General features: G+C 35.3%; 1 protein-coding gene across 9 annotated transcripts in view; it reads left to right on the forward strand.

Annotated features, from left to right (window-relative positions):
- CCDC171 (coiled-coil domain containing 171) overlaps positions 1 to 27,089 on the forward strand; it is a 299,366-nt gene that overhangs the window by 66,550 nt on the left and 205,727 nt on the right. For all 9 annotated transcript variants that reach the window (XR_002823592.1, XM_023728627.1, XM_023728629.1 and 6 more), the window contains 4 exons: positions 5,833 to 5,925; positions 10,014 to 10,174; positions 10,468 to 10,606; positions 20,382 to 20,484. Coding sequence is in view for 8 of the 9 variants with exons in the window: in XM_023728627.1 (XP_023584395.1) it covers positions 5,833 to 5,925; positions 10,014 to 10,174; positions 10,468 to 10,606; positions 20,382 to 20,484 (496 nt within the window). In the remaining variant the exon portion in view is untranslated. The remainder of the gene's footprint in view (positions 1 to 5,832; positions 5,926 to 10,013; positions 10,175 to 10,467; positions 10,607 to 20,381; positions 20,485 to 27,089) is intronic.

Raw genomic sequence — 27,089 nt, forward strand, 5'->3', positions numbered from 1 at the left:
AGGATTAATACATAGTACTTACTAACATAAAAATCTCTTGGCAGTGTATTGCAGTAGGAAAGGACATGTCAGCCAGATAATAAATGACAAAATATGTGATTATCTTCTGTTCCATAAAGAACTCTATTGTTTACAGTGTTAGGGAACAGACCATAATATAGGCTAATACTTGCAATATAGACAAAGCTGTATGTAGTTAAATTGACCTGTAGTATATGTGAATTTGTGTTGGATTTTGTAATTTTAATCTTGAATTCTGTTTTGCTTTCTGCCTTTGCTTTGCTGATTGTATTAGGATTGAATGTCAATGATACAGTGTATAAACATACTAGTTCTCTTAGTATTATCAGAAAAAAAATTTTTTTTGAATAGCATGTTGATGTTCCTTTAGCACCCTCTGCTGGATATAAGAATTAATTCACCAGGCTAGAAGGTTTAAAAAAAAAAATTATTAGAGGGGCTTCAATTTAATTACGTTTGTTAATAAAGCCCGCACTTGAAAGGAGTTTAAGATTTGAAGATTTTTTGCTGTCCTTACTGATTAATTGTTTTAGTAATAACAAACAGCTTATAAGTTTATGTTTTCTCCTGGACATTTCATTCAAAACAGGGAGGTGTGAAAATAAAAATGTGAACTCTGGTTTATTATTTCAGCCCCTTTGCTTTGGTCTAGGTAGAAAAAACAGAATCTCTTCTTGATGTTTAGAATAAAAACCAGATAATTAAATAGTACAGCTTGTACATGAGAAATGAAAATATTTGAATTGTTTATTCTTTTATCATGGAATCACTGAATTGTCTATATTGAAAGCAGGTTTTAATTCTTTAAGGGCAGCAACGTTACCCTGCAGGGCTTAGTTTTTTGTTTTTGTTTTTTAAATTTTTACTAGCAGGGGGGCCTATCCAGGGTGATGTTTATTTCAGTATGTGCTGAATGTAAGAATTTCTGTACTGTAGTATGTACCATGCTTTATGCCTCCATTGCCTGGGGGTCCCTTGTTCTAACATTTCACAGTTAGCGTTTAGAAGGGACTTTTTTTCAAGAGAGGGAATTAGAAGCTTGATTTAGGTGGCTGTTACTTCTTTAACGTTTTTCTTGGTTCTCCACTCAAGGATTCTTTTTTTTTTTTTTTTCTCTTTTATTGTGGTATAATTCACATACCATAAAATCCATCATTTTAAAGTATACAATTTAGTGGTTTTTAGTCTTTTCACAAGGTTGTGCAACCATCACCACTATCTAATTCCAAAACATCTTTATCACTGCAGTAAGAAACCTCATACCCATTAGCAGTCATTCCCAATTTCCCCCTACCTTTAGCTCTTGGCAACCTCTAATCTACTTTTTGTTTATATTCTGGCCATTTCATAAATGAAATCATGTAGGCCTTTTGTGTCTGTCTTCTTTCACTTACGATAATGTTCTCAAGATTCGTCCATGTTGTAACATGTACTTTATTTCTTTTTATGACTGAATAATATTCCTTTGTGTGGATATCCCACATTTTGTTTATCCATTCATCAGTTGATGGTTATTCCTCAGGAATTCTTACCCCAAGGTTCTTGAATGGGATTTGGCAAGGAAACTCCTAGAAATTATATGTCAGATATTACGTATGTATACATTTATGCTTTGTTTTCTCGTAAGAGCATCCATAGCTTCCGTTAGATCTTCAAAGGGTCTATGAGCAAATATTCTGTATTATGGTGTTATTCAGTTTTATTTCTCTTTCTAGACTCTAAGCTCCTTGAAGGAAGAATCTCATTTGGATTCATTTTGTATTTTCCAAAGCTCTTAATATGATACTTGGAACATATTTGGAGCTCATTATTTACTTGTTAAGCGAATGAATGTTTGATTTCATTACTGTGGTTACACTAACGAATCTGGGAAGGTTTTCTCGCTGCTCCTTTGGGATTTGTTTTCATTTTTAAGAACTTATGATTCAACATTTAAGATACATGAAACAGTATAGAGAATAATACAGTGCACTCTTGAGAATCTACCATTCAGTTTAAGAAATTAAAATATTTTCTCCCTTGGATAATTGCATTCCTCTCTCCACTCCTTGCCTCCTGCAAGATAATCACTATTCTGAATTTATTATTTATCATTCCCTTGTATTTCCCTATACTTTTTAATATTATTGTCTTTATAATTTCAGATAAGAACACATGGATTGTTTGAACTTCTGTGTTACTGATGCTGTATTTTCAATAAAATATTACTGAAAGTGTTCATCTTTTTTTCTGCCATATTTGTAATCTGGAATAAGGACTTCTGGTGGTATCAAAAGAAAATACATGAAAAATATGTCTTTCATAGCACGTAGCTGTCAGTTGCCAGAAAACTGGGAATGCTACTCAACAGATGTCGTTTGAAGGGAAAAAAATTTAGGTTTGCTGTATCTTTATAAGAACCAGAACTACCAGTTTGGATGTGTCCAACTTCTGTGCATGGAAGGATATTAAAATCCCTATTACTTAATGTCGCTTTGTACAAAATGGAATTTCTTTTTCAGATACTTGTTACTGAAAGCAACCAAATCAAATTGATCTAGAACTGAAAATATCCAGTGGGGTTTCATTAATATTTTGCACCTTGGTTTAGTAGTTGTCAAGACTCCTTTCAATGATGGCAAACCACTAATAAAAATAACCCTCCCGTCTTCATTATGTTTTTCATCCTTGATCGGCTTGCATAGACTTTTACTTGCCTGACCAGTAGTGCCACATAAACAAAGACAATATGTACCCTTTTTCAGATAAATTTGAAGCCAAAAGTTAGTGCCCATTTAAACACAAACCACTGTGGTTATACTTGTTGTTAATATAGTAAAGATAAAAACTTGTAAGAGTGAGAAATTTTGTCCCAGATTATATCTAGTATCCAGACTTAGTTGAAGTAAACAGAACAGAAATAGTAAAAGAATAAAAACCATGATAGTTTACAAATAATACACAAATTAATAGCATAAAGAAGATTCAGAGTAAACCTGGAAACAAAAACAAACTTAGTTTCTATCTTGTAAGACACCTTGGAGATTTTCCGTGGAACCTGTGTCGGTCAGTGTTTCCCAGTGTGTTCTGTGTAACTGTAGTCCCTTAAGATGGCCTGTGAAAGAAGGATTGTATGGTTAAAAGAAGGGTGTTATAGTTAAGTAAGTTTGGTAAATGCAGCATATGCTGACCTTCTCTTAGTCAAAGTGCATGTTAACTTTTTGTAAGTTCTTAAGTAAAGAAAATTGTTTAGGCTTTAATCTTGTTTTTCTCATATTCTCAGATGATGAAATTGCTTTTTACATAATAGCTAATAATATCCTGTGGGACTGATAGTCTCTGTGGAACATGTTTTGGGAAGAGTGAGGGAGAAGTGAATATGAGGGGAATGTTTTTTTACTTAATATTGCAGCAGTGTAAGTAGGAATTGATTGAGTTAAACTCTCCCCTCCCCATTTACCTTTTCTGTTTAGGCATGAATGGATTAATACCTAGCCTCTAATGGTCTTTTGTAGTGGTTGTTATCAAAGTATAATTTTGATAATTGGATAAATAATGATACCAGCACCATTTTCAGTTTTTTTAGAATGCCTTGAGTCTTTAGATTCAACTGAATATTTACTAGTTTCATCTTTCAATGTAATGCCTATTATTTCAAAATACTTTAGTTGGCCCTTTATGGTATACAGATATAACAATTAGATTTTACCTTCAAAGAGATTATACTCTACTAATTTCAAGTATTATTTCATCCTTTTGGATTTAAATTACCTTTAGACACAAAGCATCATATTTGGACTTACTGCTTTATCCACTTTCTGAAAAAAATCTCTCTTCTAGTGTAATAACTCATTAAGAAATATTATTGACAGGGTTGCAAAAGCTAAATCAAGCTAATAGTTCAGAGTAAAAAGCATTTTGTGAATTTTGTGTGTGTGAATCACTAAGCGATTAAATCCCCAGTGAAAGCGGAAGCGCTTGTTGACTGTGCAGGCCATCAGTACCAAGTGTCTGAAAGAGGCCCCTAGAGAAGGCATACTTGTGTTTATGCTCTGCTTTTTAACAGACATTACAGGAATATGCTTTGCTCAAAGAAAAGTATAGTTTTTTTTTAAAATTATTGACTACTTGATTAGTTTGTGGATTATCCAGTCTGTTGATTTATGCCCCTTCTCTTGTGATCCATTACCCTCTGTAAACAAAAAAAAAGTAGAGGGAGAAAGGAAAAATAAGATTTATCAAGCTGAACGTTTTTAAAAGACTTCAGCTTAGGCTAAATAGTTGAGTAAATATAAGGGATAGTGACTTACTTGTTGCCTAAATTTTATCTAGAGAGGAAAAATCAAATTAGTAATGCTTTCTCTGTGGCTATTTAACTGTCTATATTTGACAGAAAAGACTCTAGACATGGCTTTCTTTGCTATGGTTATCTTGAGACATGTACCTGGGTGTACCCATTGCCCTACTTACCCTGCCCCTGACAGGCTTTTGGTCATGACTGCTTTCCTCTTTGGGACTAGAAATCCAGTGCTCCCCAGACTGACATTTTCTCAACAAAGATGACATTCAAAAATAAAGCTCTCAACTTCTGGCCAAGATGGAATAACAGGGATCGGATATACCCTCCTGCCTGAAAAATTAGATTTCATGAAAATGAAAAACTTTTGCTTTGTGAAATACTGTTAAGAGAAGGAGAAGACAATGTTGTAGAATGGGAGAAAATATTTGTAAATAACGTATCCAACTAAGAGATTGTATCCAAATTATATATAACAAACTCCCAAAATGCAATAATAACAAACTGATTAAAAAATGGGGAAAAGATTTGAGCAGATACTTTCCTAGAGAAGGTATTCAGATGGCAAATGAGCACATGAAAAGGTGGTCAATGTCATTAGTCACTAGGAAATACAAATTAAAACTAAATCGAGATACCACTACATGCCTATTTGAATGTCTAAAACTTAAAAAAAAATTGGCCATGCTACGTGTTGGTGAGTATTTGGAAACACTGGAACTTTCATACTTTGCTATTAGAAATGTAAATTGATATAGCCACTTTGGAAAACAATTAGGCAGTTTCTTAAAATGTTAAACCAGTTGACCCAGTCATTCCACCTTTTGCTTTTTACCCAAGAGAAATTAAATTGTATGTCCACACAAAGACTTGTGTACAAATACTCATAACAGCTTTATTGGTAATAGCCTAAACTAGAAACAACTCAAATGTCCATCAACAGGTGGATATATGTACTGGTTGTGGTATATTTGTACAGGGGAACACCATTTAACAATGAGAAAGAATGAACTATTGATAGATGCAGCCACATGGATGAATCTTAAAATAATTATGGTGGGTGAAAGAAGCCAGACATAAGAGAGGACATACAGTATAATTCAATTTATATGAAATACCTGAAAATACAAACTAATCTATGGTAACAAAAAGTAGATCAGTGGTTACTTGGGGTTGGGGATGAGATAATGAGGGGCTGGAGGAAGGGATTACCAAGGGACATGAGGAAACTTTTTGAGATGATGGAAATGTTCACTGTCTTGATTGTGGCAGTAGTTTCATAGATGTATATATATGTCAAAACTTATCAAATTGTATACTTTAAATATGTGTAGTTTATTACACGTAAATTATACTACAGTAAAGCTTAAAAACAAGTTCTGGAGCATTCATCTTGAGCATTATTTCTACACTGCATTCCTACAAAGTATAAAAAAAAAAAAAGTGGTTAGAGTAATTTAAAATGTTAATTACAATTCTGAAATGTACTAATCCATATCCATTTTAAATACCAATGTATTTAATTTGTTTTTCAGGCAACTACTCTAAGAGTGAGGAAATTAGAAGAAAACATTGAAGCAGAAAGAGCAGCACATTTGGAATCAAAGTTTAACTCTGAAATTATCCAGGTAAAATGTAAATGATTTTTGTAATGGATTTTCTTAAGTTGTGTTACAACATCTTGGAAAAAAAGCATTATGTTCAGAGATCTAAAGTATGCAATGAAAATGAGTAATATATGACACTCGTTGTATATACTATGAGAATATAGTTGAACACAGTGTTTAGTACATTAGAGGAGGGATTGAGACACTATTGCTCATGGGCCAAATCCCACCTACCGCCTGTTCTTGTAAAGTTTCATTTAGTCTGTGGCTGTGTTTGTGCTACAGTGGCCGAGTGGAGTAGCTGTGACAGAGACATTATGGCCTGTGAAGCTTAAAATATTTACTATCTGGCCCTTTACATAAAAAGTTTGCTGATTTGAGTGTTCTTTTTATCAGCAGCCATGGGATGAATTTCTTTTGTGAACATTTAAAAATGCACCTTCATTTATTGAGTGCATATCCTGTGCATACCCCATCACTATATTGAGAGTTGAAATATAAAGGCAAATTAATTCCCCTTTGGAATTTGTATCTGTCATCAGAAATCTATATATCCATATGTGTATGCATGTCTATATCAATCTGTATTGAGTGATTGATAGATACAGAAGTATAGGTAGAAACACAAAACTCTAAAAAAACTATGGCAGCATAATAAAGAAAAGAATTAAATACAGGAGGGAAAATTAAAGGAAAGCATTCTAAGGAAAGTATCTTTTTTGCTAGGTGTTGAAGAATGAGGAGGAATTTCTAAGAGAAGCGAGGGTATAGCATTCTAACAAGGGGACAACAAACTACTGCCTGTGGGTTGAGTCTATATGTAAAATTATTAAATATATACTAGCTACTCATATAATTTAAAATTAATATTTGATATCCAACTTAGTGCTCTGACTTGGAAAAAAAGCGCAGGTTTATACTTGAACCATAAACCTGTGGATATTGGCAAGTATTTCCAGTGAGGTGCCTCTAGTAAAGTTTCAGACGACTTAAAAGCAAATAAGACTGTTAAGTAGTTTTAATTTATCACTGTGTTGTCATAAACTATTGTTAAATATATGTTTGAAGTAATCGTATTATCAAATTTGTTTGGATGCTGTGGCATAAAAATAAGAAAGTAGAATCAAAAGCAAAAGATTTGACTCAAAATTGTTAATTTGAAGTCTTAATTTTCTTTCAATTGGATTGGTTTACCATTTGTGAATGAGTGTGCTTATTTTCTGAAAGAGAAAGAAGATAGCAATGTAGTCAGAAGAAAATGTTTCCTAGATTTCTTATTTGACTTGTTAACAGTGCATTTAGACAAAAATAAAAAAGATAAACAGAACTTAAAAGGCTACAATTTGAAAATTTAAATTGAGTTGTATCTACATATCTATTCTTCATAACTGGACCAACCAATAATCAACATCATGATAAACGGAGAAGAGATTGAAGCTGTCAAGGATTTCATTTTACTTGGATCCACAGTCAACACCCATGGAAGCAGCAGGCAAGAAATCAAACAATGTATTGCATTGGGCAAATCTTCTGTAAAAGATCTCTTTAAAGTGTTCAAAAGCAAAGATGTCACTTTAAGGATTAAGGTGTGCCTGAGTTAAGCCATGGTGTTTTCAATCGCCTCATATGCATGTGAAAACTGGGCAATGAAAAAGGGAGACCGAAGAAGAATTGATGCCTTTGAATTATGGTGTTGATGAAGAACATTGAATATACCATGGACTGCCAGAAGAACGATCAAGTCTGTCTTGGAAGAAGTACAGCCAGAATGCTCCTTAGAAGCAAGGATGGTGAGACTTGTCTCACATACTTTGGACATGTTATCAGGAGGGACCAGTCCGTGGAGACATCATGCTTGTTAAGGTAAAGGGTCAGCAAAAAAGAGGAAGACCCTGAAAGAGATTCAGCACTGGAAGTGCTCACTCATCTATGCCAAGAAATTTGGAAGACAGCTACCTGGCAAACAGACTGGAAGAGATCCATATTTATGCCTGTTCCCAAGAAAGGTGATCCAACCAAATGCAGAAATTATTGAACAGTATCATTAATATCACACACAAGTAAAATTTTGCTGAAGATCATTCAAAAGTGGCTGCAGCAGTATATTGACAGGGAACTGCCAGAAATTCAGCCCAGATTCAGAAAAGGATGTGGAAGGAGGGATATCACTGGTGATGTCAGATGGATCCTGGCTGAAAGCAGAGAATATCAGAAAGATGTTTACCTGTGTTTTATGGACTATACAGAGGCATTCAACCGTGTGGATCATAACAAATTATGGATAACATTGCAAACAATGAGAATTCCAGAACATTTAATTGTGCTCATGAGGAACCTGTACATAGGTCAAGAGGAAGTTGTTCAAACAGAACACGGGGGGACTGCGTGGCTTCAAGTCAGGAAAGGTGTGCATCAGGGTTGTATCCTTTCACCATACTTACTCAATCTGTATGCTGAACAAATAATCCGAGAAGCTGGTCTGTGTGAAGAACAGGGCATCAGGATTGGAGGAAGACTCATTAACAACCTGTGTTATGCAGATGACATAACCCTGCTTGCTGAGAGTAAAGAGGACTTGAAGCACTTACTGGTGAAGATCAAAGACCACAGCCTTGAGTATGGATTGCACCTCAACATAAAACAAAAATCCTCACAACTGGACCAATAAACAACATCATGATAAACAGAGAAAAGACTGAAGTTTTCAAAGATTTCATTTTACTTGGATCCACAATCAACATCCATGGAAGCAGCAGTCGAGAACTCAAATGACACATTGCATTGGACAAGTCTGCTGCAAAAGATCTCTTTAAAGTGTTAAAAAGCAAAGATGTCACCTTGAAGACTAAGGTGCGCCTGACTCAAGCCATGGTGTTTTCAGTCATCTCATATGCATGTGAAAGCTAGACAATGAATAAGGAAGACCGAAGAAGAGTTAATGCCTTTCAATTGTGGTATTGGCGAAGAATATACCGTGGACTGCCAGAAGAACGATCAAATCTGTTTTGGAACATTGAGAATGGTCCTTTGAAGCAAGGATGGCAAAACTGTGTCTCACATACTTTGCATATGTTATCAGGAGGGATCAGTCCCTGAAGAGGGACCTCATGCTTGGTAAAGTAGAGGGTCATCGAAAAAGAGGAAGACCCTCAATGAGATGGATTGACATAATGGCTGCAACAATGGGCTCAAGCATAACAACAATTTTGAGGATGGCACAGGATTGGACAGTGTTTGGGTCTGTTGTACGTATGGTTGCTGAGTTGGAACCGACTCAACGGCACCTAACAGCAACAACATAGCACTACATAGAGAACTACTTTTTAAAAAATTGTTTTATAGCTTTTTTATAGCTACTTATTATTTTGTGGGAATATAGTTTATCCATTCAACTGTTGGTGGACAGACAATCCAGTTTTTAAAATGTTTTATTATGTAAAATTTCAAGCATATGCAAAAGTAGAGAGAGCAGTAAATTAAACCCCTCATGTAGCCATCACCCAGTTTCAGCACAGAACTCTGGTCAGTCAATCTTGTTTTATATATTATACCACTCCCCTATCGCCCGATTGTTTTGTAGCAAATCCCAGACATCATATCAGTACACCCATAAATATTGACTATTTCAGTCAAATAGTATTTTTTGATAATAAAAATTCCACTTTTCTACAGTCAGAAATCTCTGAGAATAAAAAGATCTGTTAGCTTTTTTAGATTTACAAATATATTCCGGTAATGATGGATCTCATAAGAGAAGAATACTTCTCTACTTTTCTAAAACCACTTAATTTATCATATTTTATAGAAGAAGTGTTTGAATGGATTAGTAGGTCAAAACTGGGCACTTTGGTAGGATAGGTTATGTGGTATCGGCCTATCTTTTTTCATAATACAGCTAACTCTTCATTCTTTCATTTTTCCTCCCTTCCATTAAACATATTGAGAAAGGGAATAAACTGTCTTTTGTTTATTTTCCTTTTTTAAACCAAAGCAGAAAAAAGAATTGTTTGGATGAATGATTATCTGCTGTTGAGAAAGTATTCTGCTCAATTTAAGATTGTTGCTAGTATTTCTTAGGTTGCTTTAATTACTCTACTGTCATCTGGTAGTTACGGATTCGAGACCTTGAAGGAGCTTTACAAGTAGAAAAGGCCAGCCAAGCAGAAGCTGTTGCTGATTTGGAAATGATAAAAAATGAATTCAAAGAAGTTGAAAGTGCGTATGAGCGAGAAAAGCATAATGCACAAGAGAGCTTTGCAAAACTAAATATGTAAGTATTTTACTGTAAAATCAATAATAACCATATCTATTTTGCTTATAACTTTGATCATGGTACAAATACCTGCTATCAAAAGGGGAACTATTATCCCCTTAAAGTCTTTCATTCAAGAATGTATGATCTTTCTTATTAGAAAAAAAGTAAGGGTGGCCTATTGGCACAAAAAAGCCTCTTGGCATGAAAACATGATATATATAGTACATCTGCCACTTGTGTTAGAGGTGTATAATAGCAATTGACAAAAATATATTTGAAAAACCTGCTCTGAAACTTTAACTTTTCAGATTGGAAAGAGAGTATTTCTCCAAAAACAAGAAACTAAATGAAGAGATTGAGGAGCAGAAGAAAGTAATTATGGACCTTTCAAAGAGACTCGAGTATAATGAAAAAAGTTGTAGTGAATTACAGGAAGAGCTGGTAATGGTAAGGATAAAAAAGAATACCCTACGGCAGTTACTGTATTGAGTCAAATTTGATGTGAGGCAAGTTCTTCCCTTGCTAAAGGTCATGAGAGAGTAGTATGAAAATAATTTTTAGTGACATATTGATAAAAAATTTCAAAATTAGAGATGCTGATTACTAAGAAATATGTGTATAATAAAGCCTCTGATTTGAAATGATTGGGGGAACTAATTGAATTAGTGAAAACTCTAAATTATAGGATGTTTTAAAATGTGTTCAGGAATTTTTCTTTTCTTTTTACAAGTACATAAAACAATATTACCTGGGGTGAGAAGCTCAGGATTCGTAATCAGTAGATCTAATGATAGATTCTAATGACTCCCTCTTCTAATCACTTTGTACCTGATCTCTCTGTCTCTCTGTTCCCCAGTAATCTAGCTTTCATACCACTGCCAGATTTATCTTTCTAAAATACTGATCTGATCTTGTCAACCTCCCTTTATTCAAAAATTATCATGGTCTTGTTACTTTTAGAATAAAGTCCTACGTGTCATGAAATCTAAGGCCCTTTTTCTTTTATCTCCACATTACTTTTCCAACTTCTTTTGCCATTGCCCTCCATTTGGCTTTAGCCCCATTAGAATACTCCTAGCTTCCCAAGCACATTATATATCCTTATATCTTCTTACTTTTGTTTAGGCTGTTCATTTTTTTGGCCCACATTAATTGAAATGCTCTTTCTCTTCTTTTCCACTAGCAGATGCTTATGCATCCTGGAAGTCCCATCTCTGATATCTTGCTATCTGTGAAGCTTTTCATAAGTCCATCTTTTCTTACTCTCCCATCCACCTCAAGTCAGAACTTTGCCCCTCCCTAGTCCTGTGTTTCTTTACATTTAGTTTAGCGTCTTCATCATAACACTTACCAAATCTGATATGTTCTCTCCCAAGAGATAATAGATTGTAAATGCATTTGTTGTTTTTGTTGTACCGACTCATAGTGACCCTATGTACAACAGAACGAAACTCTGCCTGGTCCTGTGCCATTCTCACAATTATTGTTATGCTTGAGCCCATTGTTGCAGCCACTATGTCAGTCCATCTCGTTGAGGGTCTTCCTCTTTTTCGCTGACCCTCTACTTTACCAAGCATGAGGTCCTTCTCCAGGGATTGATCCCTCCTGATAACATGTCCAAAGTATGTAAGATGTAGTATTGCCATCCTTGCTTCTAAGGAGCATTCTGGCTATACTTCTTCCAAGACAGATTTGTTCTTTCTTTTGGCAATTAGTGGTATATTCGATATTCTTCACCAACACGTTAATTCAAAGGTGTCAATTTTACATACCCGTATTTCACTATAGTGCTTGCCTCAATAAACATATGTTCAGTGGATTTATTTGGTTGATGCAGCATACTCCTACTCTGCAGTTTGCTGGGAACTCCAACAGGGAGGGCATAAAGTTTAGAGTAATATTCTATTTCCTCTTTGTCTTGCTCCCCACATCCATACCTTCCTCAGAGACATGGCTACTTCACTTTCAGTTATGCCCCATAACTCTTAGTGATTTCAGTTATCGAGGAAAAGGAATATTGTTTCTCCTTGTCAAAAAAGGTAGACACTGGGTTATACTAAGAAGTGGTGGCCAAATCCACGCTGCCCAGGCAGAAAGGCAATTAGGGGGTAAGATTTAAACTTTTCAGTGTTTTCAGATTATCTAATATTGTGTAAGTCTCCAGTCAACTCATGATATTCAGTGTGCTGTCGTTCAGGGATTGATATAATTACTTGCTCTATGCTTGAATTTGTAGTTGGGTAGTTTGGATGTGGGGTCTTAGAAAGTTCAAGGCTCTCTGTGTAGCATACTCTGGTGCCTGTTTACCTTTATGGGCTACCTTCAATTTCATGGGCTGTCCCACTCCTTAATGCCTGGTTCAGCAGGAGTTAGTTCAGCAGGGTCAGTCAGTAGTAGAGAAAAACATGTCAGTATCATTGAGCTGAATCCTGGGTTTGATTTGCTTGCTTATTAGACACTGTACTCAACAGTTTGGAAAGTGAGCCAGAGTTGTAACTAAGAGTGTGATAGTTAAACATTGTCACCAACATAAATTGCATGAATTCTCCAAATTCTGTCCTTTAGCACTCCAGTGTGGGAACCCTGGTAGTGCAACAGTTAAGCACTTGGCTGCTAACTGAACGGTTGGCGGTTTGAACCCACCCAGCACCTCCACAGGAGAAAGACCGGGTGATCCGCTCCCATAAAGATGACAGCCTAGAAAACCTTATGGGACAGTTCTACTCTGTCACATGGGTCACTATGAGTTGAGATCAACTTGATGGAAACTGACAACAACAACAGCACTCTAGTGACTAAATAGGAAATAAAAGGAGACTAACTTGATTTACCACAGAGAATATTGGTGCTTTATGAGAAAAAACTTACTAGGTACCAAGAGCTTTTTTTTAAAAAAAAAATTTTACAATTTGATGGATAATCTAAAATAAGGCACGTTGCTGCTCACCGGCAACCTTTGTTTGCTTGGTTGGCTCTTTTGCGGACATCTTATAAAACACAATTGTTTTGGTCATGGTGCTGAACTTGTAGACTGTTTCTTCAAAGCTTGATGGATTGCTAAAAGCAGTTGCAGATCTGTGAATAATAGTTCCTTGCTAAATTGCTAATGGGGTGCTCAGAAATCTTATTTTTGTTGCAACCTAAGTAAGCTACAATTTATGTGGTTCAATCTAGCTCTTAATATGTTCCTCTATTTTTTTTTTAAATCTTTTAAACCCTTGCTTTGTTTCTTATTTTCTTCCATCTTTCTCTTTTCTTTTCCTTCTGTTTTTTCCTTCTCTGTTAGTTTTTTCTTTTTCCTTTCTGTTTTATGCTTATTAGAAGTGTTGCTCTCTATCTCCTTACCTAATCATTATATGAAATTTAACAATTATTTGTTGGATTAAGGAAAATACTATAATTTAAATAGTAAGTGCAATGTTTTTATTTTTATAAAAAATTAAGTCTGTCATTTCCCTAAATACATTTTTTTCTTGTATACATTCCTTTATTGATTTTTAAAAAAATAGATTAATTGCCCTTGGGAGAAAAAAGTTTTTTGTTTTTTTTTTAATTCCTCTGTAAATAAATATCTACCAACTCAAGATTATAAAGCAATAAAAAAAGGAGTTTTTCTAGTTTAAGCATCCTTAAAGTCTGCCTATTATTTGTGGTTTGAAGTCATGATTATTGTTGATTGAAGAGAAACTGACTTAAGAAGAAACTTTTACCTTCGGCTTTTGGAAATGAAACTTTATTCTAATGATATCCCATGATGCCATGTACCCTAGTGTGTCTTTCCCAGAGTGATATTTCTTTTCAGCATAATACATAGTTTCAGTATTTTATAGAATATAGATGTGAAGCATAAGTTACCTACTTGTTATTTTTCTCTCCCTTTGAGAAAACAGCTTGTTTCCTAGTTCAGGTTATGTTCATGGCCATTATTGAAGTCTTGGTCTTTTATTTTCTCTGTTGCTTTGAAAGAGAACATTAAAGCTGCTTTTCTCAAGATGTTTACTAGTGAGATAAAGGTGGTATTAATAATATACAGAGACCTCAGGAATATTTGAAACTTAAAAAATAGCAATTGTATAATTTAGTATAGCGTAGCCTTTCAGATCTGGGAGGGACCTTAGAGATACGTAGCCCAGGATACATGAAGTGTTAATAAACCAGTTGTAAAGTGATAGCTCCCCAGTTTCAAGAGATATGAATAGGACGTGATTTTGAAGTCCAAACTGGGCATGTTGAGTCTTTTGTGGATATTTAACAAATATAAACCCAGAAGACTTTTAACTGTACTTTTATATTAATGAGATAACCTCCTATTTAATGTATGGATTTTAAAAATGTGATTGGTAGAACAAACAGTATATTATTATTGTTTTAAATTTCATATAATTAGTAGAATTTCAACACGGGGCAAATAAGAATTTAACAAAATTAATTTCATGTTCTGTGTTCTACACTATTGAATTTCACTTAAAAAGGTATTAAGAATTAAACTATTAATTTTTAGATCTATGAGTTTAATAATGACTTAATCAACTACTAAATAAAAATGAATTTCTGGTTTAAGCCATTTAGTGATCGTGCTTATTAAAGTCCGTTAGAGACTCAACAGATCCAGGTGGGTCTTTTCAGACATTACTGTGAGTTTTTATATCTGCTTCTCCTGAAGCAGGGGAGCTGTTATTTTCAGATTGGTATTATTAGGACTTGCTTTGTGCCTTCTTCAATGAAAAATTTTTAAGTTCATCACTTCTTGAGATTTGTTTTTCTGCCATTCAGTAATATTTAGTTACAGCTCCAGGAGAGACCACATATTGAAAAGGGAATTCTAGTTCTCATGAGGTTTTGCTCAAAGAATGTTTTAGTCTCTAAAGAACTTGTGATTGAAAATGGTCAAGTGTATATTTTTTCCCTTTACTTTGGGGGCTTAACTGATTATATAAGAATGATGAGCGCTAGCATTAGATAGGATTTTTGACCATGTTTGATTGCTGTGCTTTATAGTGAAGTTAATGTTTCCTGATAATATTTTTGCTTCAAATGATAGGTTTGCTTTAGAAAGACATGTTTCTGATTTTGTAGAAGGTTTTGAAAACTAATGGGCGAATAAATATTCTATTCTGTGTCCTTACTAAAATTTTTGATTCTTGTTTTTCACCCAGAATCAGAATAGTGTTTATATATGAGCATTGTATTTGCTAATGTAAACACCATTTTCTGTCACTTTTAGTGGCCCTTAAAATTTAATGCTATTAAATAGTATTGATTGTATATGTGTGTGTGTTTGTGTATGTGCTTTTAACTGTTCATTATATAACATTGGCTTCCTAAGTTATTCTAGGCAGCTTGAGATTAAAAAAAATCTGTTGGTATTTTTGGTTGGGTATTTTCCTAACATTTGTGAAAAAGATGGCAAGCAATTTATAATATGGGTATAAAGAGTTTTCATTCAGCTTTTTGAAATTTATTCCCATATAAATTAGTAAAATTTGAAAATCCAAACTTCATTTTTTGCCCTGGAAAAAAATAAAATGGTACGTTTGTGTGTGTGTGTGTGTGTGTGTGTGTAACAGAAAGGCAGACAGAGAGAAAGACAAAGAGAAAGAGAGAGATCTTCATATGTTAAAGCCCATATTCAGACTGGAAGGTAGCATTTACTGAAAAGTAAACTAATTATAAAACTACATAAGGAAGGGTAACATTTCATCATATAAGATAATCAGTTGGGATCATAGAATGCTCACATCCGTGGAAACAGCATAGGCAAGCAAAAAGGGAAAGATGTGGTGAGCTGTTTTATGAAGAAGTAGGAGATATTAGCTATCGATATGATCAAGGAAAAGCTGCAGATGGTGATAAGTATGAAAGCTAACCGAATAAATTTAGTGCAGCTCAGCAAACTCTCCTTAAGTCCTTAGAAATGTGCTGGGTATGTAATGGTAACTAGGTGGAACACATGATGGAAAGGTGAGCTGTGGGGGCAGAAGTATGTGATGCTGATTATAGATTCTGATGCTCCCTGGTTTTGACTCAGGAGAATTCCTTCATAATGGCTTAACATATATTTAAATTAAAAATTTAAAAGCTTACTTGAGTGCATAAGTGTTCAGAAATTATAAGCAGCCATGTATCACTGCTTCAAAAGTTCATCCCATGTTTAAAATGCTAGTTAAAAAACTTACTGACTAAATAAAGGTATTTAATTTTTTAACTATTTTTCCCCACTTTTTTTTTAACCTTTTTAAAAGTATCCCTTAATTGCTTTAATTTCTTTTTATGTCTTGAATCAACCTTTCCATTGCAGATCAGTAGGGCTCATTTGCCAATTTTTAGATATAAATGTTTGTATATATTTTTATTTTTTGAGAGCCTGCATTAGAAGTTTTTGTTTACCTGCTTATCATTTGTGATATCATTTATGCTTTGTGAGCAAAAAAGTAAGGGATGAGTTTTTGGAGGCACAAAGAAGGATAAGATAATTATCCAAGAAACAAAAGAATTACATGTTAGATTAAACCAGAAATTCATTCTGTATGTGAGATACAGTATGCCAGTGTGCATTTTGTGGAAATATAAGGTAGTTCTTTGCCATCTTATAGTTCTTTTTGGCTAAAGATATTTTATACCCACCCCTGACTCCTCTTTAATAATACATTAAGGTCTATCAGTCATAAATTTTTCTAAACTTTGTTTGAAAATTTTGATATTTTCAGCTCACTGTATATACTGATGCATCCGTGGCATCTAGAATAGTCCTTGTTTCATGGTAGGTGATCAGTAAATGTCCATCTAACCATCACCTGTTTAGCTAACATAGATATAGCATTAAGGGCCTTTTATTCCAAGGGTAGCAAGCTTGTTATGTGAATTATGTCCCAGGCAAAGAAATAAATCCTTTTATCCTGCAGTTTTGTTTTTTCAGCTTCTAGGGATATTTAGAATTACAGAATTTGTTGAGTTAACGATTTAACATTCAACCTAAACTTACTATTTATGTCACATGATAAAAGATGTTAATCAGAAATTAGAAACTTAATACTTTATCTTTGGTTAGCATTTTTTTTTCAGCATAATGGTTTTGTTTATTTAGCTGATAGAGTCTGTCTTTAAAAAAATTAGTTTGTTGTTGTTGAGAATATGCACAGCAAAACATACACAATTCAACAGTTTCTACATGTGCCATTTAGTGACATTGATTACATTCTTCAAGCTGTGCAACCATTCTCACCATCCTTTCCTGAGTTGTTCCTCCCCTGTTTACATAAATTCACTGCCCGCTAAGGTTCCTGTCTAATCTTTCGAGTCACTGTTATCAGTTTTATTCCATATAATGCTCAAGGCAGACATTTTTTTTTACTAGTTAAGCTAAACTGTTGTTTGGTTTTAAGAAGACTTCAGGGGATATTTTTGGTTTAAGCTTTAAAGATTATCTCAGGGCAGTAGTTTCAGCTGTTGTTCTAACCTTCATGGCTCCAGGAAGTCTGGAGTCCATGTGAATTTGAAATTCTGTCTTGCATTTTCCCCCTTTTGATCAGATTTTTCTATAGACCCTTTAATCAAAATGTTCAGTAATGATAGCCAGGTACCATCCAGTTCTTCTGGTCTCATGGAAAAGGAGGCAATTAGTCACATATTCCATATCCTCCTCCTATTCCTGACTCTCATTCCTCTGTTGCTCCCCATGAATAGAGACCAATTGTTCCTTGAATGGCTGCTTGCAAGCTCTTAAGACCCCAGGCACTACACAACGAAGTAGGAGGTGGAACAACAGCACTAATGATAGATTCTGTCTTTATTTGAGAATCCCTTATGTATGAAAAGGCTATTAGAATACTAGCTTTAGAAACAAAATTTAAATATAAGCACAATCCAGCACTTAAAAAACAAACCCCAAATACTTTTTCTATACCAATGAAGAGTGAAAGCTTGATTTGTAACAGTAATCCAATTTATTAAGGAAAAAAAATCAACTGTAAAACAAGGACAATTTTTCTGGTCATAGCTTGTTTATAAAATTAATTATTAAATATAAGTAAAATTTCCATTGGCTATAGTTTAAGAATATTAGCCAGTTATCTCTGGGGCAGTTCTACTTTGTCCCTTAGGGTTGCTATGATTTGGAATCGACTTGACAGCAACGGGTTTGGAACGGGTTTTATCTCTGTAGAATGACCTGAAAATTATACTGCTACTAATTATAAACATAATAGTACCTTTTTTAAAGCCTTGACAATGATCAAACTACTTCTTTGTTCTTTTAAAAAATTTTATACTAGCCAATGTTCTCTGACTGATATGACATTAGATTTGATTTTATATTAAAATTTGATCCCTTTGTACACTCCTTACCAAAGCTTATGATTGATAAATAATTTTTTAAAAGGTAAGATTAAGCATGCCTTGCTATTTAAATGTTGATGCCAACTCATTAGGCAGTACATTCTTGGCGTCTTTTGATGATTCACTTGGTTTACAGCCGTTGTATGAGGCCTCCTATAGTCCTAAGTACCTGCTCTCTAGGAGGAGCAGGAGGGTAGGTCTCTTTTAATTGAGAGAAGGGGATGACGAGTGAAGAGTTCGTTTAGAGAACTCCTTTCAGAATCCTCTTATATATTTGGAAACCTTGGGAAACAACTAGCAATGCTTCCCCCCTGTGTAATTGATTCAGGATTAGAGCAGATAATTAGGCACTCTGTTGGTTCGGTAAGGAGTCCAATGGTAGTTTTAATACTGTTTAGCTGGTTGAGTTTCCAAAGAACCATTTAGTATTATTTACACTGGACCTTAGGAACTCTAGAACCAAAATGTCTTCTGACAGTATGGTTTAGACTAGATCATGTAAGTTACGATTGAAAACACGATATCCTGTTACAGATCCTATTTAGTCTGTTTTATTCTCCTGGCAAATAGTGACTGGCTGTCTCTCTGACCCCAAATCCAAATACAGATATTTCATTGTTTGCTTAGATTTGGAAGAATGGGATTTTTGGAATGACAGGGATGATTTAGGTACAGGGCTGAACCAGTGTGCCCATGTTTATATACTTACAGGCTAACCTGACTATTAGTTAATGGGAGGAGTGAATTAGTAAAACCATAGATCACATGGTATAATGAACAGGTCCAATCCCATGTACCAGTTCATAATTTAGTCAGGATTGTATCCTGTATTGAAAGAGAAGAATTATTGTTGAAATAAGAATTTAATTGATCTTTATATTAAGCTGGCTCCAAGTGTACATCCTATATTTATCTTCTTTATTTGTTGTTTGTTCATACAAAGATATCTTTTGAGGGCCTGTTTTCTACCTGTCATTGTGCTAGTTCTGGGAATGTCTTGTAAGTATCTCTAATGGAATATGATCAAAATAGAATTCATGTTTCATGGCCCCTGCGAAAAGCAAACAAGCAAGTAAGTAAATAAAAACAACCAAAACAAGACCTTCTCTACCTCAGTTGTTTTCATTCAACTACCGAAATCCACCCAGTACTTCTAGCCTGAAACCTCTGGATCAGTCTTGACTCCTCCCTTTATCTGATCATTTCCCCTAACACCATTCAATCCGGTCCAATCTAATCCAGCCCATTCCATTTCAATCCAATTCAATCCAGTCCCACCCAACCCAACCCAACCCAACCCAACCCAACCCAACCCAACCCATGTAGTCTAACCCAATGCAACATTGCCAAGGTCTGGCCATTCTACTTTCTAGGTGTCTTTTCAGTGCATCCATTTTTTTCCTTTTTCTCTGCTAATATAATCACCTGTTGAGTAGACTGCTGCATTACCTTCTAATTGGTCCTACTGCCTTCACTTTTGACTGCCATCTGATAATTTGCCGCACAACTAAAAGCATTATCTTTTAATGTGTTGTTTAATTCTTCTTGTGTCTATTTTCTTATCTATAAAATGAGGATAATAATAATAGCCCTTCCCCCACAGGGTTGTTGTGAGGATAAAAAGAATTACTGTATATAAAATACGTCAAATAATGCCAGGCACTAGGTAAGCCCTCAATAAATTGCTAATGAGACTTTGTACAGTGTTACATTAAGCCAAGTAAAAGGTGTGATTAAGACAGAAAAAATATTTATCAATGTTAGATTTGAATAGAGTAATTATTAGCTTGTTTGTACTTAATTGTGCTGTATATGTCCACACAAAAAATCTGTAGCTCTTATAATACCTGACCTTATTATGTACATTTTTTTTTTCTTAATTAAAAAGGGTAAGAAGCACCAGGCCTTCCTAGTAGAGACATGTGAAAATAATGTGAAAGAATTGGAATCGATCTTGGACAGCTTTTCTGCGTTGGGCCAGTGGACATCAGGTTAGTTGAAGGTATAAAATGACAGATGCATCTGTTAATGTTCCAAAGTCACTACATTTGGGGAATTCTGCAGATGTCTCTTATAGTCCCTCTTCTCAACATGCTTTGATTTGATGACATGATAAGAGCAGTTCTCACAGCAGTCAGTTGGCCTGGCTGGCTGAGAAAGGGTGATGGAATGTGGACCTGCTGTTGTCCTCCCAGAACTTGATTTACAAGGGTTGGGGTCTGTATGATTGGACAGACAAGGGCTCACTTGCTGTGCTCTGAATCCAACTGAGAAAAAAGTCCTTACAGTATACCTGCAAGGGGAACAGATGTTTCGATCAAACTGAGCCAAATTCTGAGGCAACCTTCAGCAACTTAAAGGTCATGCATTCAAAAGGTTATATAGGACACAGGCTGTAACATAGTGCATAGTCTATACTGTTGCTTTCACTGCCATTTCTTATAACCATATGCATATACTCTCTAGATAAGAGGGCTTAGGTGAAGTATTTTGGTTTTAGTATTAACCCTCTTAATATAATAAAGACTTATAAAAATTGTATATTAGGTAGGCATATTTTGGGAACTAGCAAAGCATTAGTTGGTAATAAATGTGATCCATGATTACTACTTTCTTAATTTTTCATGTTTATGCCATTATGTATGTTACAGTAGCTTTGACTTACTTTTGCTTTTCTCCCTCAGTTTTCTTTTGCCATACTGTCATTTCAAATTATTTAGTTGTCCTCTGACTCAATTATATTCTTCAAAAGGCATGTAAAATTAAATTTCTTACACTTTAACTTTCAGCTGCAGGACTGTTTACTTTTTAAAGGAATCAAACAATAATTTGGCAAATGAGTTCCATAGGAAACTCTTAAGTTCAGGAAAGTTTGTTGTCCACAAAAAGCAAGAGGATGTAATTAAGGTCTATATTTTATGTTCAGGGTCTGCAGATCTCTCAGTTGGTGAACTATTGAAAATTTAGTGTGCTTTGCTACTGCCTATATTTCGTAGTCTGCTTTTATCCTTCTTCTTTTTTTTTTTTTTTGCTGTAATTTTGTAAAATTAATCTGTGACTTTGTTTTTATTTAAACTTTTCCAGAAAGTGTTAGTGTTTCATGGTTTGTTACTGTGGACAAATCAAAATGAATAAAAGTGACAAAAAAATGTTGTTTTATTTGATAAAGCTTTGGAGGATAACTTTTTTTTTTTTTCCCAACAGTACTGTTTTATTATTGAGCTATATCATTGTTTTATGGTGATAGGACCTTTAAAAATAACTATTTTCATAGCATATCTTATGTCTCAATATTATTTCTTTCAGAGTTGGATTAAAAATGTAAGAATAATGAGGTTTTGTCTCCTTTGAGTTTTAAAATGAAATAGTTGATAACAAAGCAACTCACAAGTTATTATTAAGTCTTTGAAAAAGGGATGGTTTTCTATTAAAGTTTTTCTTTTCGTTCTCACTCTTTAGTAACCAGTCTTTTTTAGTGTCCTGGTTTCCTATATATTACAAGGATTGTGTTCCTAGAAAAGGGACTGTGTGCTCAGTTAGTGCTTTGCTGGGCTATTCTAGTGTGGTTGTTTCCATTTGGACTGGTTATTCCCTCTTGCCCCCTGGATCCATTCTCCTCTGGTCTCTGTTTTGCTCTGTGCCTTAGGATGCCGACCTCTGTGGACTGCATGGTTTGGGCTCCCTTGCCCTCTGGTTCCCTCCTGCCCCAGTGATTTCTTGCCAATGGCTGCATTTCTCAACAGCTGCAGCTCCTGCGAGGTGGGTCCTCTTCCATAGCTGTGAATCTTATTGGGCTGTGATGACCCTGTTCCCTCTACTTCACTCTTTAGGCTTGGGGATGGTATTAGTTTTCTACTCTTGCTTGTTTTGGGTGCCTCATTGTTATCTTTTTGGTTCTCTTAAATAGTCCTTCATTAAAATCTCTTCAGATGGACTCTTCTGGGTGTGCCATCTATTTTCCTGTTGGTATCCTGACTGATTCACATAGCTGCTTGGGGCCTGACTTCATTCCTGCTTTTGGCTTGCATGAAACAACCAAGCATTGCTATAATGGACTCCCTTTCTGCTTATGCCAGCTCAGGTTGGGTTTTTGCTACTTAACCAAATGGAAAGTAATTAATAAACTCAATATTTTGTGGAAGAACCTGACAAATCAAGATCACTGCCTGCATCAGGCCTGGCTTCAACTACACCAAAAAAGGTGACCGAGTATGTCTTTCTTTTTTTTTTTTGTTGATGACCAAGTTTTTCTTATCTCCTAAATGAAGTAATTTAAAAACTTATCCTGGGCGAATTCAGGGATATATGTGTGTGTGTGTATGAGATATATAAACATGTATATATCTCAAAGTATATATATATATATATATATATATATATATATATATATTCTTTCCTAGAGAAAGTATTTCAGATGGGGACATATTCTTACTCTATGAAGATAGCACATCTTCAGAATTTGTTAAATTAATTCAGTTCTCTTGGGAAGGGTTTTCCAGAGAAATCCTTTGTTTTGCAGTTATGGAAAGCAGGCAGTAGTGTTTTACTCTCTTTTATTACATCTATATACCCTTCATTGCATTGGGCAAATCTGCTGCAAAAGACCTCTTTTTAAGTGTTAAAAGAAAATATGTTACTTTGAGGACTAAGGTACACCTGACCCAAGCCATGGTATTTTCAGTTGCCTCATAGGCATGTGAAAGATTGACAGTGAATAAGCAAGACTGAAGAAGAATTGATGCCTTTGAATTATGATGTTGTCAAAGAATATCGAATATACCATGGATTGCCAGAAGAACAAACAAATCTGTCTTGGAAGAAGTACAGCTGGAATGCTCCTTAGAAGTGAGCATGATGAGACTTCGTCTCATGTATTTCGGACATGTTATCAGGAGGGACCAGTCCCTGGAGAAGGACATCATGCTTGGTAGAGGGTCAGTGAAAGAGAGGAAAACCCTAGATGAGATGGATTGACACAGCAGCTGCAATGATTGTGAGGATGGCACAGGACTGGGCAGTGTTTCAGTCTGTTGTACATTGGGTTGCTAGGAGTCAGAATGGACTCGATGGTGCCTAACAACAACAGCATATATCCTTTGGTCTAATACGTACTCTGTACCTACCCCCCATTTCAGGGAAGTTAACCAATGTAGACATTGAGAGGGACAGTTACAAAGTTGCTTTTTTGACTTATTCTTTAAATTGGTAGGAATAAAAATTATTTTATTTGACTTAATGTTAGTCCTGAGTTGACAGTAGTTCCCAAGTGTTCTGTTTCTTGTCTTTTTTGAATTTTGTGGTCTTCTACATTAAGAAATCTTTCTGAAACAAGTGTAACCCATCAGCTTATCTTCGTGTAACAGATAAGACACAGTTAGTCCAAGACACTCAGGAATTTATTTATTTAGAGGATTTAACTTTTTTTCCTCACCTGTGATCAGTGTGACCTTTTACACCTTGTTTTCTATTGCTGCCAACACCTCATCCTCCTCTTACTACCTGGTCTCCCTGCTACCACCCTTGCTCCCTGTAATCTGTTTTCTCTATAACCACAGAGCGATCATTTAAAAACCTAAGTATGAGCTCTTCATTCCTTTGCTCTAAACCTTGCTTGTGCTCTGTGTTTCACTCAGAGTAGAAGCCAAAGTGAACAGAGGTTTGCAAGACTCTGTGTAATCTGCTTTTATCCTCATTACCCCTTTGACCTCACTTTCTCCTGCTGTCCTTCCTCCATCTGTCTCTGGCCTCTGCTGTTCCTTTCTTTCTTTTTTTTTAATTGTGGTAAAATATGCAAGCATGAATTTACCATTTTAACCATTTTCAAGTATTCAACCCAGTGGCATGAATCACACTGACAATTTTGTGCAGCTATCACCACTGTTTCCAAAACTTTTTCATCACTCCAAACAGAAACTCTGTACTCTTTCAGCAGTAAATCCCCATTTCTCCCTCTGCTTAGCCTGTGGTAACCAATAATCAGCTGCCTGTCTCTATGCATTTACCTGTTCTAGACTTTTCATCTAAATGGGCTCATGTGGTATTTGTCCTTTGTGGCTGGCTTATTTCACTAAGCATAATGTTTTCAAGGTTCGTCCATGTCATAGCTTGTATTAGAACTTCATTTTCTTTTTATGGTGATGGTGAAATAATATTCCCTTGTACATATATAACACATTTTGTTTATCCATTCATGTGTTGATAGACATTTAGGTTGTTTCTACCTTTTGGCTATTGTAAATAATGCTGCAGGGAACAGTAGTGTACAAATATCTGTTTGAGTCCCTGCTTTCAGTTTTTTTTTTTTTTTTTTTTTGACATATACCTCTGAATAGAATTTCTGGGTCATATGGTAATTCTGTATTTAACTTTTTCAAGACTTTCCTGCTGCTTCTCAAACACACCAGGCATACTTTTGCCTTGGGGCCCTATGTGCTGGCCATTCCTTAATAATGTCTTTAATTATTATCTCCATATAGCTGTATGGCTATCTTTTTATGTTCCTCAAGTCTATACTCTAAGCTAACCTTTGCCATAAAGCTTATCCACTGTCCACTACCATAGCTTTACTATCTACTTTTTATTTTTTCATAGCATTTACTGCTGTCTAACATTTCTAACATACTATCTAGTGTATTTGTTATTACATCTGAGCTTCATAAGGGTGAGGCTCTTTGTCTCTTTTATTTACTAGTATATTTTAAGCACCTAGAACAGTGCTTGGCACAAAGTTGGCACTCAATAAATAGTTGTTGAATGAATGAATAAAAGCATGAATAAATTAATATCAAGTTAAGGGTCTGTTTTACATTTTAATTTTTGAGATTTTGAAGATAGTCACAAAGTCCTTTCCAAATTATAGCAGCTTTTTGGGTATGAATCCATAAGGGTGTCACCAGGAAGACTGACCTTCAGTGGAAAAGATGTACAGTTGTACATGGCTCATAGAAATGTCACCTTCATTGCCTACTATCATTAGATAAGACAACCATGATTTACTTAATCAGGGACATTTATTTGCTTTTTCTGCTCTCTTCTTTCCGTTAAAATTGAAGTACTTCAGCTGCTCATATCTCGTTTCTTTTCTGGTGGAAATTCTTATAGTAGGGTATGTGTGTGTAAAACCTTTCCCACTTTGAAGCCATGTAGCCTTTCTGCCTCACGCATTTCTTTTAATACAGTTTCCTCTCTACCTGAGGGTGTTAGCAAACATCTGGAATGTGACTTTTCCTTCATAGGTTCATGAAATAAAGTTTTTCTCGTGGCTCACTCTTGGATCTTCCTCAGGGTGGTTGACTTTCATGTTGAATGAGACAGAGTCCTCCAACCTTCAGCCTTTCCTTGAGGAAATAATTTGTGTGTGTGTATATCTACAGCTACATCTGTATATCTACATCTATATCTATGTCCCTGGTGGTGCAGTGGCTAAGCGCTTGGCTGCTAACCGAAAGGTCAGTGGTTCAAACCTACCAGCCACTCTGTAGGAGAAAGACCTGGTGATCTGCTCCTGTAAAGATTACAGCCTTGAAAACCCTGTGGGGGCAGTTCCACTCTGTCCTATAGTGTTGCTGTTAGCTGAAATCAACTTGACAGCAGTGGGGATATATATATGTGTGTGTGTGTGTGTGTGTGTATGTGTGTGTGTGTGTGTATGTGTGTATGTGTGTAAAATCTGGAGAGGCTGAAGGATCTTAGGAGAGAGTGATGTCATTTGATGCCATTAGGCATATATAGGTCACCCAGGAATTGGACAGCCTCAGGGACTGATCTTTAGGAACATCAGGACAACTAAATTGGACTTACTCTCTGCTGCCTCCTCTTGTACCTCATTCATAAATGACTATTGCCTGACCTAGTGTCCTCCTGAGAATTTTATGGTTTTGTGATCCTCATGGCTGGTACTTTCTGACTAGAGATCCACGGTTACTGAGAAGCTGAGTGTAGGAGCAGCACACTTGTCTCTGTTGGTGTCATTTGCCTGTTTCTTCTTTTGCTTCCTTTACCTTCCAGTTCTCTGAGGTTTGCAAACCAGACGTGCCCTACTTCATTGTGCCCATAGCTTCAGTTTTTGAAATCCAAGGGAGTGGCTTCACTGAGAGTGCTTGGCATTCTGTAATGGGATCATGAGTATATGCCAACGCATGTTGTTTACTGACTTTTCTTAATACAAGCAATGCTGGTAAATGTCAGAATATTTTGTTTTAGGCATCTCTACTTTGGTTAAAATTTGGTCAAAATACAAGTTCTTTTCTATTTTGCTTCATTTATTCAGAATATGTTAAAGATAGCTGATAGTGAGAATATACCTTACTTTACTTTGTGCTAATTGCCAGTCACTCTTCTTGCCCTCTTCTTTTTGGATTTTCTGTCTTATTTTTATTTACCAAGTTTCTCCCTTTCTTAATTTATAGTTGTACCTCAATTTCAGAGGCTTCCCAAAAAGTAGGCTATGGATTCTCATTTATCATAAAGTTTTAAAATTTACTACTAATTAAAAAAAAAATCTATTGGTTCCTCCCTCCTGCTACCTTTTCGTGTTCATTTTTTTTTTTTTTTTTTAATTTCTTGAAATTTATTTGTTAAAAACTAAGCCTTTTTT

This window comes from Trichechus manatus, unplaced genomic scaffold (genome assembly GCF_000243295.1).
Source record: "Trichechus manatus latirostris isolate Lorelei unplaced genomic scaffold, TriManLat1.0 scaffold00025, whole genome shotgun sequence".
Taxonomy (NCBI): Eukaryota; Metazoa; Chordata; class Mammalia; order Sirenia; family Trichechidae; genus Trichechus; species Trichechus manatus.